The sequence below is a fragment of the Panthera pardus genome, unplaced genomic scaffold, assembly GCF_024362965.1.
Source record: "Panthera pardus isolate Hobbes unplaced genomic scaffold, ASM2436296v1 HiC_scaffold_1, whole genome shotgun sequence".
Classification (NCBI taxonomy): domain Eukaryota; kingdom Metazoa; phylum Chordata; class Mammalia; order Carnivora; family Felidae; genus Panthera; species Panthera pardus.
Window position 1 is genome coordinate 63,924,891 of NW_026526654.1, and position 15,629 is coordinate 63,940,519.

Genomic DNA, 15,629 nt, shown 5'->3' on the forward strand with positions numbered 1-15,629 from the left:
ATTGCGCTGGCCAAGGAAAATCCCGGAGAACTGAAAGTTCAGGTCCTGCTTCAGGCTCTTATTAGATGCCTGGGGGAAAAAACCAACAGAGATCTAGCTAGAAGGCTCTTCAGGGAAGCTGCCAGAGAGACTCGCGCATCTCAGCCTAGGGAAGGGAGCTTTGAATTCTTCTGCAGTGGAACTGTGGGTCTATGCTTGCTGTCACAGTCTAGAAGACCTCCCACTGGAGCCTACTGCCTGAGTCATTATTATTCTTGTCCTATTCTGAGCAAACTATGAAATTATACACATTCCTCATTTGGGAAGTTGAGGACTTGTTTAAAAAGAAATGTCACCTCAAAATTAAAAAAAAAAAAGCCACGGGTTCAAATAAGAATTTCTGATTGATTTCTTTTCTTCTACACCTACCGTATAAGAATGTTAAGGATCCAAGTTTCATGTAAACTTGCCCCTCAACTAGAAACTTCAAAAATGATGAAGGCTTTATTGAGAAAAGAAAATTATTTATTTATTTATCAGCAGAGCTCATTAAATGTAAGAAATTCACACTAAAACTTGCTCTTTGCTTTTGATATACGCAGGCTTGAGGGACAGAAATTGCCGTCCTCAAATAAATAAGTCCACGCCCAATAATCGGTCCTGAGAAATCTCATTTCCACTTAATAAGAGACATACACTGACACATAAATGCTAGGTTCAATTTTCAGACAAAAGATACATGGCTTCAAAAACTAGTGGCACGGTGCCTTCTTTTCTGCTAAGCTTCTGAAAGATTTAAATGAGTGGCATTTGAGGATGAAAGGGAAATTTTCTAAGGCAGTGGTCCTGAAAGTTTAGCGCGCCTCAGAATTCCCTGGAGAATTTAAATCGCAGATTTCTGGATCTCACATCCCCACCCCTGCCTCTTAGAGTTCCTGATTCCTTGGGGATGGCGCAGGGTCCAAGAATTTACATTTCTAACAAATTCCTAGGAGGTGCCTGATGGTGCTGGACGGGGGACCACACTTGAAAGAACCACTGCGCTAGGGAAATTGAACTCCCTCCTACGTACGCCTAAAAGAAAAGGGTTTTCTTGTGATCATCATTCATGGCCCTGGCACTCGCTGAACCCCGGAGAAAGGGAGCACTCTGACCACTTTGCAATCTTGATGACCTGAGTATTGGAGTCTTGGTTTTGGCTTCTACGGACACACTAGCAAAGATCCTCTGTTCCTGGCCACTTGATTCTGTTAAAGAGCCTGAGGTGGGTGAGTATTTTATTCACTGGTACGTCGAAGGAGACAGGTCAAATCCATGCTATTCCTCTGATTTTCTTTTTTGGAAATGGTGGCAGTTGTGGTCCTTCCCAGGCCCTTGAGACAACACGCTTCCCCTCGGACGAGCAAGCAATCTCCCTGGGTGTCTCCCATAACTGATTGAGCATCTTTCTTGCCTGTAATGCCAAGAGATTTGCATCTAATTCGGGGAGAGAGTTTTCAATCAGCATCTGAGTGTAGGCGGAGCGCGAAAAGCAAGGTTCTCTCTAAGCTTCTCTCCTTTTTCCAACTCAGGAGTGATGCCCCTTTCTTGGTACCAAATGAGGCCACCTCTTTGATTACAGGTTAGGGAACGTTTATTGGAAAAAATGTCTAATTCTCCAGCACATTGGCTCAGAGGCTAGAAAGCTCCTTTAGGGATTAAACAATTCCCATGTAAGAAGCACACAGACTGAGACCAAATTTTATCTGTATCTCAGCATCAGCGGTGGCTGCCACACTCTGGAAAAGGATTTTTATGGGAATAGGCAAATATCCCTGAAGAAAGTGCGACAGCCCCAGATATATGGACACAGAAACAAGTGGACCAATTTAAATCACCGTGTTCCTAAGAAGGAGTTTAAAGTTCTATTAATAAAAGGCAGAGTCACTCAAAGATGAAAGTTTAGTATAACTCAAATAAAAGTGAGTTATGCGGCCATTTCCTAGTACATACGCCCCATGTGAGATCTGGAAGATCATTATGATGCCTCACAGGTGTGTGGCAGTCACCAGCCTTACCTGATTCATCGACTCTCATTTTTTTAGTCGGGCTGTCACAATTCTCATCATCTGACATTTCCATTTCTTCTTCGCGGCGGATACCCATAAGCTGCTCGCTTTGAGCGTTCCGGAGCTCCTGAAAGTACAATATACGAGGATGTTAGGGTCACGCACACGTGTCAACCTACCTTCTCTCAATGGTCTTTTGGTGTACTAGGATACACATACGAACGCTTGGAATCTGAAGTTCTTACACCTCCCAACCACTGCCCTGCGTCATCTAGAACGAAGGTCTGAGCGTATGGGGAGCGGAAAGATCCAGGGATAAAGACAAGTCAAGGGGCCTTCAGCAAATTATTTAATCTCTTGAGTCTCAATTTCCTCATCTGCCAAAAAAGGGGATGATAACATCACCTAGGAGGATTCCACAGAAATGCCTATCGTCAGGACTGGCACAGCGGTGGCTCAGAGCTAACGATAAGATACATGCACGGTGGCATTTATAAAAGGCCTGGTCGACCACTGACACACCGTGTCAATTCACGAATGTTTCCTCATCTCTCTTAACCTTGATTTACTTATTGGAATTCTGTTGATGATAATAGTTTTGAGGAGGAAATAAGCGAATGCCTGTAAAGCTCCTTACCGTCGTGCCAAACGCTTGGTTTGCTAAGTTGACAATGTGGACAACTACTACCCTTCACGCAAAACGGTGCCCCTGCATGTGTGTATGTGCCTGTGTGTGATCACACACACACACACACACACACACACACACACACTCACTATTCAGGTATCCAAATGGCACAATTCAAAAGATGCTGGAGGACCAATGAAAATAGATACCTTTTTGGCGTTTCACATTATCATGTAGGGGTTTAGTGTTTCTGCTGTGTTGGTTGTTTTGACATCACTTAAAGATCTTAGGATCATGTCTTACTCTCTCTACTTACTAGAGGAGTGACTGCAGTCAAAGGCATTTACTTTCTTTGAGTCTTTGTCTCCTCACATTTTATAAAACGGGCAACAGTAATACAAGGCTGCTTGAATGCCAGAGTATATGTGAAAGCGCACCGTAAAAAGGAAAGAATCAAAACGCATTTCTGATGTGTTTTCAGGCACTACCTTGCCTAGAAGTCAGGACACTACAGTTGTTTATGGTAAGTAATTCTATTATTTTTGTACTAAGCTGAATAGCCTATGTTTGTGAATCCTTACCAATTCTATTCTCTTACATGTACTGTCCTCAAAACAACAACAATGAAATGACTGCATTATTCTTTCCCCCCACCGTTGACATTGAAGTCTCTAAATAAAAACCACATAGTTAAGATAGTTTTGCTTTATCGTGAACCTATGAATAACAATAAAAATAAATTATAACACCTAATGTATTAATGGCATGATTTTAAACAAAGTTCTAGTGCCCATTTGATGGATGTGATATTTTATTGTGTGATAGGTTCTCTGATTTCTCCTCTCCTCCTTAGCTCACAGATTGTAACTTTGGTAGTAGGGCGGAAAAAAAAGGAAATTATTTACCGCTAACAGTATTTGCATGGCCAACTCTGAGCCCTGGGAATCACCACTGCAGAGGACAGGGAAACGGGAGGGGGCAGAGCGTCAAGGTTCCTGGGAAAGGGATACCCATCACAGGGAGTCTTGAGAGGTCACCGGGGTGATGGGCAATGCCTCCTCACTTGGCCATGACCCCCAGTAGAAAGAGGCACCAATTCCACCTTAAATAACACCAGTGGGTCTTGGAGGCATATGTCACATGTGATTAGTGGGGAAGCGTTTAGGTTGTGTACAGCTAATTTTTCCGCGGACAAAGAACCCGGCTCCCAAAGAGGTGGTTTGAAAATACTTGAAACAAGGAAAAGTCAGGTGGAAAGAATAAATGAAGCCGAAAGGGCCTGTGGTTTAGTCCCTACAATTAATGACAGATTGTCATACTGTAACGGTTCTTGTGGGGAAGGGTGTTGGCAAGAAAAAAAAAAAAAAATTGGGGAGGGGGAAAAAAAAAACCCGAGGGTGTTTCCACAGGGTGCCTCTGGTTCAGCAGTAAATCACTAGCGCACTCTCATAAATCTGTAAAGGTGTTGCAGATAATTAACAGATGCTGTACATGGGAACGCAGAAAAAATCAAGCCAATTATCAAGCTTCTACGCAACAGAGAAATCATCCACAATGTTAAATTACCAACTGGTATTTAATCAATTAAGCGACATGGAGGGGAGAAAATCAAAGGTAATTTAGAATTCTATTTCCTAGTATATCAAAAGAGGTGGGAGGAGTGGCAGGGAGGCGCAAAGCCCCTCTGCGGGAGCACCTTTCAGGACTGCGTGCATCCATGGCTGCCTCTCCATGTGTACCGAGCGAAGCAAGGGGTCTTCCTTGGAACAAAGCTGGAAGTCTTTGTGTGCCCTGCTCAGCAGCAGGACCATCAGGGAGGCAGGGCTGGGGGTGGGGGGTGGGCAGGGGGAGCAGGCACGTGGGAAGCGTGATTTGGATCAATAACTGATATTTGCTAACACTCACGTAGTAACGACAGCCTTTTCATGCCCAGATTATTTAGCATCATGTTGCTTGCCTTTCTCTTAACGTTTCTGTTAATCACGTGTGGTTTTTAGGTGAAGGAAAAGAATATACACAGATGTATATGTGAACAATTCATAGACTAGTCACTCCCAAATCTGAATCATAGTTTATGGATTTCAATTTGTGTTTGCATAGCCCTCAATCTGTCTGTTTCATCACAAACGAGGACTCTCTCCTCCCGAAAATCAGCCTTGACTCAGCTCTCGGTTCAGTGTCTGGACGAGCAGCAGGTAAGCGCCCTTTGTTTTTCTGGCTCCTGAAAAATTAAAGAGAAAGCCCACTTCCTCCTTACTCAAAATCCTGAACAGAGGAATGGAACTACATCAGTCACCAGCCACCTTCTTAAGTCTTTGTGACGAAAACAAAAAATGGCCTTCTTAACAATAAATTGCACCAGCATGTTAAGTGTCCCATTATTGTGAAGTCATTCAGGATTGGCCATAATAACAGTGATAATAAAGAATTCATTTGGTATTCATGTGGATGTTAGATCTCGTGCCATTGGTATTTAGCTGTAATTTAGCATTAGTTAATGGGCACTTAAAATGCTACCCAAATGATTGATATTATAGTGCTTTGTGGTTCCTCAAACTCTACATAAAACACTTATTTTACAAGTGTGAGCCCAGATCGTTGCATAAACAAACCTTACCTTCTACAAGTTTTGAGATTTTGAAAGAGGGGAGTATCATTTAGAGAACTTTAGTGCTAACATGCTAGTGATGGAGAGGCATCCAAATGGAAAACATTCTCTCATTAAAAAAAGAAGCAGCAGAAGAAGAAGCAAAGACAGCATACTTACTTTTAAATTACAGGTTCAAAGCGTACACTACACTGTGGAGTTAAAAAGAACAGCTGGACGACCAATGACTAATGACACATTCTGGTCCTTCTAGGTGGTGAGAAAGGTCAAGTTCTGGCCTCTTTCCTTGGGGTAGATACTCACACGTCAAGCACTGATGCGGAAGGGTGGACCTGGCTAGCCTAGACATTCACTCCCCTGGGGAAAGGTGCCCTGGGGAGACTGGCTATATAATTGGCCGGCCAGCATAGGGCACTAAGGCATTGTTTACAAAGAGAAGGCACAGAAGAAAGGCATGCTAGCCATTTCTAGCCCAAAGAGCAGACCATCACCATCAGTTGCAGAACACTGAAAAAAAAAAAAAACCCTCTGTATTTATTTAAAAGCTAGTCTTCTGTTTTACATTCCACCTTTCTTCAGAATACGCAAGCAACACGTCTTGGCTTATTTCCGAGCTCTTTGCTATCAATGGGAGAGATGCCTTTCTTCCTTTGCAGGGGGAGAAAAGCACTCTGTTTTCTAAGCATTAAGTCAGCTGCTTTTCTGGCTAAGGCACACATCTGAGCTGGATTTAGAGCTGACAATGCGACAGGACAATGGCAGGACAGCTGCCCGCTATAACAAAAACCGAAATGGCTGCAGCCACACTATTCTCTGCCAATCCAGCTGTGTGATGGTGGTTAGAAAGTAATAATAAAATCACCAACCTCAGAATGCTTTCGCCAAATGTCTATGTTCTTGCGCTGAGCTTTCGAGAAATGGTCCCAAGCTTTTTGTCTGGTAGAAGCGTTGAAAACGGCCACAATCTGCTCAACTTTGGTGAACAAGGAAGTCAAACAAGACAAGTAATTTATGTTGTGATCACTATAGGGAAGCAAAGCAAAGACACTAGGAGTCTATGGATGATGTCATAGTAGAAATAACATCATCGATATCCATCCAATTTGTGCCTTTTCATACTTACATTTTAGCAAGGCTGGGGATGTCTCCCTTCAAGTCTGTCTCCACAACTTTAGGTTAAAACAAATTCTAAAATACAACTGGGTAGAGTTCATGGGCATCTGCTTCCAAGATTCTGCAGCTTTCATTTAAAACCGTGACTTGGTATGTCTACATACCTAGATCTATGGATATAGATCTGGTGTTGGCATACAGATGCCTGGGTTGGGGGCTTAGAAGTGAAGCCGGGGCGAGGCGGCTGAATGAGGGAGAGCCAGACATACATCTTTTTCTCTTTTGGTCTCCATCTCAAGGACTCAACTGCAGTCCTCTGAAGACATTACCGGGTCCAAGTTCCAAGCTGGGACAACGAGTAGGTGTTTCATATCACCCCTCAATGTCAAGGGCCATTTTTACTCCTTGGCTCCTTTCTCCCCTCTACCCACCCCCCTACCCTGCACCCTCTGCAGCCAGCCCTCCAGCCCTCTGGCAGGGAACAGGAGCAATCGTCTCCACTTCAAGACAGACCAAGGCTCACCCAACCAGCCGCACAGGCATGCAGATCTCATTTCAACACGGCCTGACGTCCTGCTCCCTAGTAGTTCATCAAGACTACATACCATTCTGTTCTGCCATTTTCACTTTCCTAAGGCTGCCCTCCCACACCCCTTGAAGTTCTAACTCTCTCACTTTGGCTTCATTTAGCATTTCTTTGGTTCCCAGGCAAAGTGCTATCGGAATGATAAACGTGTGGGGCCCTGAACAAAGCTAGATAGCTATTAGGGGTGGGGCCAACCAACTGCAGATCCAATCTTTCTTAAATAGTTATCGATCTAGTAAGCATGGGATTAAGGAAATTATAGCACTGAATTAACCATATGATTAAACCTGAATTTCTGAATATTTAGTCAGGAAGGCCCAGTTAGAATTACCTTCTCACGGATGCTACTACTCTAACATAAATCCTTCTTAAGTGATTCCCAAGGCTCTATTATAAAAAAAAAAAGGGCATCAAAACTCTTCCAAATCTTCCAGGTGTCTAAAGTATGGCAAAGAGTAATGGAATAATCCCCACAGAACACCTGGTGCCACAACTTAAAAAATTATCACACAGAATAAGTAAGTATATGATGGAGCAGAGAAAGAAAGTAGATTCTGTTCACTTACCGCATTGTAAATATCTTCCAACGCTAATGAGCAACCACTTCCCAATCAATGGGTAATTTTCACAGAGGCTTTTATGTTCACTCTTTTCTCTCTCGAGAGAATCCCAACTCCAAATCTCCTTATTTATCAAATTTTATCATCACGTCACATGATGAACTTGGTGCACTCAACTTTACCAGGAGGAGGTGCTATCACCTTAGCTCACGTTCTCCAGGGGCGCATGCGGCTCCCTTCCCCGACCTCGTCTGGAGGAAGTCACGCTGCCAGACTAGCCACACTGTGCTGCTCTAGGTGCTGACTTTCACCTGACCGCCACCTCCCCGGGCTCTGCTTGGCTCCACTGCAGCATGGCAGGTGGAGAGGAGCTGGTTCAGCCTCACTACCTGGGCTTCCTATTGTTCTGTCTGCATGTGGGCTGAGGTCGTGGGGGAATTTCAGCTTCCTTTTGCTTGGGCAACACAGAGCAGTCAGCCCAATATGCAGTGGTGAAATGCACCATCAGACGAGATTTCAGGGGTGGGAATCATGGCACTGTTAAAAGAGTATATGACCCCACAGAGTAGAGCTGTTTAAGAGGCATCATTTAGAGGAGTGAGAACAGAGGGGCACCTGGGTGGCTCAGTCGATTGAGCATCCGACTCTTGATTTCAGCCCAGGTCATGATCCCAGGGTCATGGGATCGAGCCCCACATCGGGCTCCACAATGAATGTGGAGCCTGCTTAGGATTCTTTCTCTGCCCCTCCCTGTGCTTGCACTCTCTCTCTAAATAAATAAACATGAAAGAAAGAAAGAAAGAAAGAAAGAAGAAAGAAAAGTAAGAACTGTGTTATCCAGAGGGGAAGGGGCAGTAAGGGTTGAGGTCAAGTATTTTGGTGGTGATAGTCAAAATTCTGCCATCAATCAAGAAAGGCTGTTAATAAAGGGGATACACTAGAGAGAAAATGATCACATATGTGTGTATAGTGTAGGGGGAAGGTAAGAGAGGCCAGCAATACCCATGGAAGCATAAAGAAGGGAAAACGCTTAGAAGACAGACCCAATGGCTGAATAGGGTTCAAGGGTAAAAATAGATCCTCTAATATCTCCTCAAGCTATGTACCACTGCAGATATTCCTGTTTGAGGCTAAGTATCTCAGTTATTTAGAACATGTTGTTACCATATCCCGGGGCATATGTGAAATTCATTCATCCACCCACTCATTTATTCAGCAAACATCTGAGATCCTCTAGTTACCTACCAAGCACTTCACTGATTGCTAGAAATCTATGATTAAGACAGCCCTTGCCCCTGATGGGATCAGTCTCTAGGGAGAGAGGAAGATAAGCAGATAATTATCCTATGCAAGAGAGGTATAGATGACGGTACAGGGACATAGTAAGTAACCGGGGCCACAGTAACTAACCCGGTAGGTACAGTCAGGGAACACCCCCAAAGGAGACAACATTGTCACTAGGTCTTACACGATGAGTCAATGCTTGCTCCTCGCTTCAAAGGCTAGGGCGAGTGCTAAGTGAGGATGGGTCAAGAAGGACAGTGGATGCTAAGCCAGGTGGTGAACTTTACACTGTAACCTGAGGAGGCATATCTGAGTAGGGTTTGTTTGGGAGAAATGATGAAGGCTTGAGTGAAGGCAGAACGGTGAAACAGAGGCAGGAGCAAGGAGTCATACGATGGGGCAAGCTGATCGGACAGGTGGCTGAACTTCTATGAGGAAGGAGGGGGGAGACTAGCATGCCTCAGGCTTGGGAGACACCTCAGCAACCAGGAGGACAAGCCCAGGGGGAGGTGGGAGAGAGAACATAAGGGATCTGCTTGGAACACACTGAATCTGACATGCCTGAAGGTCATCCAGATGAAGCTGAAATACAGGTGGGGGGTTCAGAAAGAAGTCACGACTCAGAGACACGTCTTAAATTTTCTCAATTTAATGCAATTTCATGCAGTCGTATTCTTTTCAATGGGGTAACTGATTAAAAGCAAAACTAAATGTGACGAACTCTATACCTCTTAATAAGTTTTGTACTTTCTCTGCAAATAATATCAAATAGTAAAGAACCCCCCCTGCCCCAAATAAAAATAAAAAACCTTGTAACTCCGATTAGGTTTGAAAAACACTCTCAAGGTTTCTCCATGGCTCAGTTTCCTTCTCTCATTTCTGCAGAGACCACCCGGGAACCAGCCATTTGTCTTGCAAATGAAAGTTCTTGGGCACAGGAAAGGACTCGGAAAGAGTGCTTGGATCAGCAGGAATCCATCATCATTAGGGAAAAACCACCTCAAAGAGTAGGGCTTAATGAATGTGATTCAAAGACAGCAGATTTGCAAAATCATAAATCAGGATGACCGCTGATACTGGGGTCCCAGGTAAAGACCAGACCCTCTTCGTCGTCTCCAGCAGGGAACGCCGAAGAGCAAGCTGACTGCCACTCAACACCCCCCCCCCCCCAGTATAATTAATACTACGTGTCCTCTACCCGATAAAACTGGAAGTAGTTACTCACTAAACTCAATCTTTAAAGTTCTACCTAAAAGCTCAGAGACGACATAAACCGTAAACAAGGCGGCCCTGGCATTTGTTCCAAAAAGCAGCTTACAGAAGAACAAATTCAAATCACCCCAGCCTATGCCTTTGCCACCCTAGTGGGCCAGCGACTTCTGGTTCTAAGGCCACATGTGAGCCTGGGTCAGGTATACGCTCAAACATTTTGGAAGTACTATCAACAGAAAGAGCTCAGTCAGAAAATTTCTTTCTCTTTCTTTCTTTCTTTCTTTCTTTCTTTCTTTCTTTCTTTCTTTCTCTTTCTTTCTTTCTTTCAAAATTTTTTTGAAGTTTATTTATTTTGAGAGACAGAGAGAGCAGAGGAGGGAGAGAGAGAATCCCAGGCAGGCTCCATGTTGTCAGGGCGGAGCCCGATGTGGGGCTTGAACTCACGAACCGTGAGATCATGACCCAAGCGGAAACCAAGAATCAGACACTCAACTGACTGAGCCACCCAGGCGCCCCCAGAAAATTTAAATCTATCCTTCACACCTTACGAATCTATCCACTCCCCTCCACCCACCATCAAATTCTATGCTTCAAGTGTTTTGCCTAAATTAGGGTTTTGGAGAATCATGAAAAACTCAAAAGTGCTTTTTCATAATTATGCTTGAGTGTCAGTCTTTGATGTCATAAAGGAGTCCCTGACATATATCCAGCAGGTATAAGTGAACTTATAAGGAAGGATAAACAGAGCTTTGATCAAATCGCTAATCACTCTTTGCAGCTGCAAACCCCTTGTTAAAAGATTAGAAATTGCAAGCGTTTATTTGAGCAAAAATCAATCAAATTAGGCAGTGCCGAATGGTAAGAGCCCTCCACTGACTGGCAGGAGCTGGGAACAGGCCACAGGCTTTCACAGGAAAAAGGTGGAAGCAAAGCAAAGCAAAGCAATCGTGGATCCGTCACAGCTTAAAATCTAGTTGCTTGCCTGCGATTGGTTGTCCTTAGGTTTCAATTTTGTAACTTTTAGGCATTTATAGGCTTGGCTTTGGGTTTGCCGATGGACACCACCACGACATCAGGGCCACCCCCGTCTGGTGTTCTCCTTGTTTATTGAAGAATTTAACATCCCAGTAGTGATTATTCATTATCTTGTATGTGTGCACATAAAGAGGCACTACACACACATCACACGCACACGCATGTATATATTCTTCAGAATTAAAAAAATCCGTAAGACTAAGTAATGTAACAACTTTTTTTTTTTAGTACTGTCCCCTACCTCAAAATGTTTGGCCATCTGCTGAATTCAGAGCACACTTCTCACCTGACAGAGAACATGACACGTTATCTTTAGAAGCACTTGTGTTCAGTTTTCGGGAAGGAAAGCTCGGCACGGGACATCGATTCACCCAGAAACAGGCCACATTTAAACAAGCTCTCGGGGAAGGAGCGGAGCACCAGGCACAAAACCTCAGATTTCCGGGCTGCACGAGGCTCCTGAATTCTGAGTTCCGGGGCAGAAAGGCCTTGGAAGCAAGGCAGACGGAGGTTAGGCTCCTCCAAGGAGCACAAGCCCAGACCTTTCTCTTCCTTGTCCCCTGACTACCTACTTCCTCAGTCCTCATGTTGTGTTCCAGCTAAATAGCTGTGAAACAGCCTTCAATCCACTTAGTGTTGCAAATGTCTGGAGACGCTAAGTCCTCATAGGCAGTGGCTTTGCCTAAATAGAGCACCTCAAACAAATCTTCAAGCTCAATTTTTTGTTTCTAATGTTATCTGGGCTCATCATAGAGCCTGACTCTGTAGGGTTCAGAGGAAATTTGATTTTCCTTTAAGGGATAACATCTTTTCCATATCCTCTATGAAGAGCTCATAGAAGATGTTCTAAGGCACGTAACAAATGAAATAGTTGACTTCCCCCACCCTGGCTGGTTCCTGTTGCTTTGAAATACTAAAAGCTAGGGTAGAATTGATGAGCCTGGGCTCTGGACTGAAAAATTACAACAGAGGGAATGTAGTAAGTGATTCGGGCTCTCAGGACACCCACAAGAGCAAGACAAAGCCAGAGGGAGGAGCAGTTAGTGTCGGACACAGACAGGGGAAGCTGCTAGAAGAGATTCCCAGAGAGATTCCTGCCTACTCAGTCTGGGTCCTGAGCACACAGGAGCCTGCCAGTCAGTCTGGCAGGAAGCCCAGGAAATAGAGAATTAACACGGTCAAACCCATCTATTAGAGAGGCATGGACTGGAGTTTCAAGTTGAGGAGGAAAAAGGGCATTCTGGGGTTTTCTCCTGAGATGAAGAAAAAGAGCATTGCTTCGTGACACCGTGAATCCATTACAGCGTGTTAAACCCGAGGCCACGACACCACGGGCGGGCATCACCTTTCTTAACATCCTGGCTAGATGAGGCCGGATGTTTAGTTCTTTGGGGGAATGTGGACGGAGACAGAGAGAAAGTGGCGATCAAATTATTTATATATATATATATATATATATATATATATATATATATACACACGTATATATATATATATACACACACGTATATATACACACGTATATATATATATACACACACGTATATATACACACGTATATATATATATATATATATACACACACGTATATATACACACGTATATATATATATATACACACGTATATATATATATATATATAAAGAAATAGGATGCTTTTAGAAAATTTCAAGCAAGCACGGAATGGTGACATTATTCAAATAAATGGTGAGATATTAGGTGGACGGTGACTTCTTAAGCTTTGTATAAATCCCAATACATTTCAGGAACTGGAGATCCCCTTATTAATACATATATTCAAATATTCTGAGAAGTATCAAAACAAAAATCTATGAGAATATTATAATTTTAATGGTTCCTTACAACACGCAGCATTTATTAGGCTTTTAAAATCCAATAAATCCCCCTGCCTAGATTAGCCCTATTGACTAGATAAAAGTGATAGATGTATTCAAGGAAAAAGGAATAAAATGAAAAGTAAAAGGTTACCTTCCCATCCTGGCTGCCTCCCATCCAGTTTCTCTCTTTAAAGGTAACCACTCTTAACAGATTCTGGCATCTCCATCCAGGGAAAAATCTTACGCGTGTAGTAGATAGACTGTGTCTATCCTTTTTTTTAATTACAAAAAGCATAACCTTTCTTCACTTACACAAAAGTGCTGACATTGTATATACTGTGCTGAAACTTGCTCTCACTTAACATATCTTGGAAATCTATTCATATGTATGTTAAAGGCACCTCATTTCACCGCGCTTCCCTTTTTTACGCTTCGCAGGTATATTGCACCTTTTACAGATTGAAGGCTTGTGGCAACCCTGTGTCGAGCAAGTCCGTCAACATCATTTTTCCAACAGCATTCGTTCGCTTCATGTCTCCGTGCCACGTTTTGGTCATTCTCGGTAATTCATTGCAATATTGCAACCTCCTCATCATTATTACACTTGTTACGATGACCATTGAAATTGCTTTGGGGCACTGCGAACCACACCCATATAAGATGGCAAACTTAATCGATAAATGTGAGTGTTCTGATTGCTCCACTGACTGGCTCTCCCCCCATCTCTCTCCCTCTCCTCAGGCTCCCTATTCCCTGAGACACACCAAAGTTGAAATTGGGCCAACGAATAACCCTATGATGGCTTCTAAGTGTGCGAGTGAAAGGAAGATCCAATCGATGTGGCAAGCTTCGTTGTCGTCTTATTTTAAGAAACTGCCACAACCAGCCCAGCCTTCAGCAGATATCACTCTGATCAGTCAGCGGCCATCAACAGCAGACAAGATCCTCTGCCAGCAAAGAGATTACAACTCCCTGAAAACTCAGGTGATGGTTAGCACTTTTTAGCTACAAAGTATTTTTAATTTAAGGTATGTACATTTTTTTAGACACAATGCTATTGGATGCTTACTAGACTCCAGTGCAGTGTAAATATACCTCTTATATACACTGGGAGATCAAAATATTCATTTGATTCACTTTATTGCAATACTCACTTTATTGTGGTGGTCTGGCACTGAACTTGCATAGTTTGGGGGTATTCCTTCGTTAATCAGGTTGTAATGAACATCCTCAGACATGTCTTTGGGCTTTTTAAAATAATGGTTTAAGTTTGTTGATTTTGAGAGCGATAAAATGTGAGCAGGGGAGGGGCAGAGAGAAAGGGAAAGAGAGGGAGAGAGAGAGAATCCCAAGCAGGCTCCACACTGTCAGCATGGAGCCCGACAGGGAGATCCAACTCATGAACCGTGAGATCATGGCCTGAGCTGAAACCAAGAGTTGGATGCTTAACCGACTGAGGCACACAGGTGCTCCTGGACATTTTTATATAAACGTCTTTATAAGAAAGTCTTGGCAGTGGAAAAGATAAAAGAGTATCTGAATTAAAAAAAAATTTGTTTAACGTTTATTTATTTTTGAGAGAGACAGAGACAGACCGCCAGAGAGGGAGACACAGAATCCAAGCAGGCTCCAGGCTCCGAGCTGTCAGCACAGAGCCCGACGTGGGGCTCAAACCCACGAACTGTGAGATCGTGCCCCGAGCCGAAGTTGGATGCTTAACTGACTGAGCCCAAGAGTGTCTGAATTTTAAATTTTTGAGAGCTATTGCCAAATTGCACTTTAATTTCATGCCCACTAAGTTTTGTTTTTCAGATTAACTGGAAGTTTGTACCTTTTGACCCCACTCTCCCCATTTCCTGTACCTCCACCCTCTGCCTCTGGCAACCACCAATCTAGTGGACTGTTTTAACAAGCTTTCCAGGTCACTCCAACGAGTGCTGAAGTTTGAGAACCTCTCCTTTAACATCTCAAAATAAATAAACTAATAAAACATGATCTTCTTTAAACTTCCCAGCGATCCTCTGGGTCTGGTGCTTCCATTATGCCCGTTTCACAGGTGAAGAAACAGATTCGCAGAGAGGGGTAAACACTTGCCCGAGGTCGCATACTTAGCAAATGGTGAAATTCAAAAGGGACCCATGATTCTAATCCCCTCTCTCTCTGCAGACAGGGAACGGAGGCCCTGAAGGGGCTTCCCTAGGGAGCGGAATTGCATTCACCTAACTCCAAATTACGCACATCCAACCCCTTGAACAATGCAGGGATGAGGGCCACTGACCTTCCCCCCCGTCAAAAATCATGTGTAACTTTTGCCTCCCCCAAAACTTAATAGCCTCCTGTTTACCGGAAGCCTTACTGATAGCAAAACCGCTGACTGACACATATTTGGTATGTTATATGTGGTACACCCTGTATTCTTAACAATAAAGGAGGCTGGAGAAAATACAGAGTACTAATGTACTGCATTGAAAACATCTGTGCACCAGCTCAGGTCAAACCCATGTTGTTCCAGGGTCAAGTGCATTTATAAACGTTTGTATATGTATTTACACTTATGGGCCAAAGTCTTCTGAGCACATCCAGACACCGTACTAGGTGCTACAGATCCAAAGATCCTGCTGGTTCTCGTAGCCCTGGGGGGAGACAGCCATACACATGATTGAGTCATGGTGGGAGAAGCAGCTTGCAGAGAGCATCAAAGGAGGCAGGAAAGGCTCCAATGACCCTTGGTCCATTAG

At 43.6% G+C, this 15,629-nt stretch overlaps 1 protein-coding gene across 14 annotated transcripts in view; it reads right to left on the reverse strand.

Moving 5' to 3' along the window:
* The window catches only part of ENOX1 (ecto-NOX disulfide-thiol exchanger 1), a 572,287-nt gene that overhangs the window by 138,433 nt on the left and 418,225 nt on the right, over positions 1-15,629 (reverse strand). For 12 of the 14 annotated variants that reach the window (XM_053899210.1, XM_019447475.2, XM_019447469.2 and 9 more), the window contains 2 exons: positions 6,130-6,236; positions 2,037-2,154 (listed from right to left, as the gene is read on the reverse strand). In XM_053899210.1, the coding sequence (XP_053755185.1) occupies positions 2,037-2,154; positions 6,130-6,236 (225 nt within the window). Of the gene's footprint in view, positions 1-341; positions 1,456-2,036; positions 2,155-6,129; positions 6,237-15,629 lie in introns of those variants that run through there. The other 2 variants (XM_053899215.1, XM_053899217.1) reach the window with 2 other exon arrangements.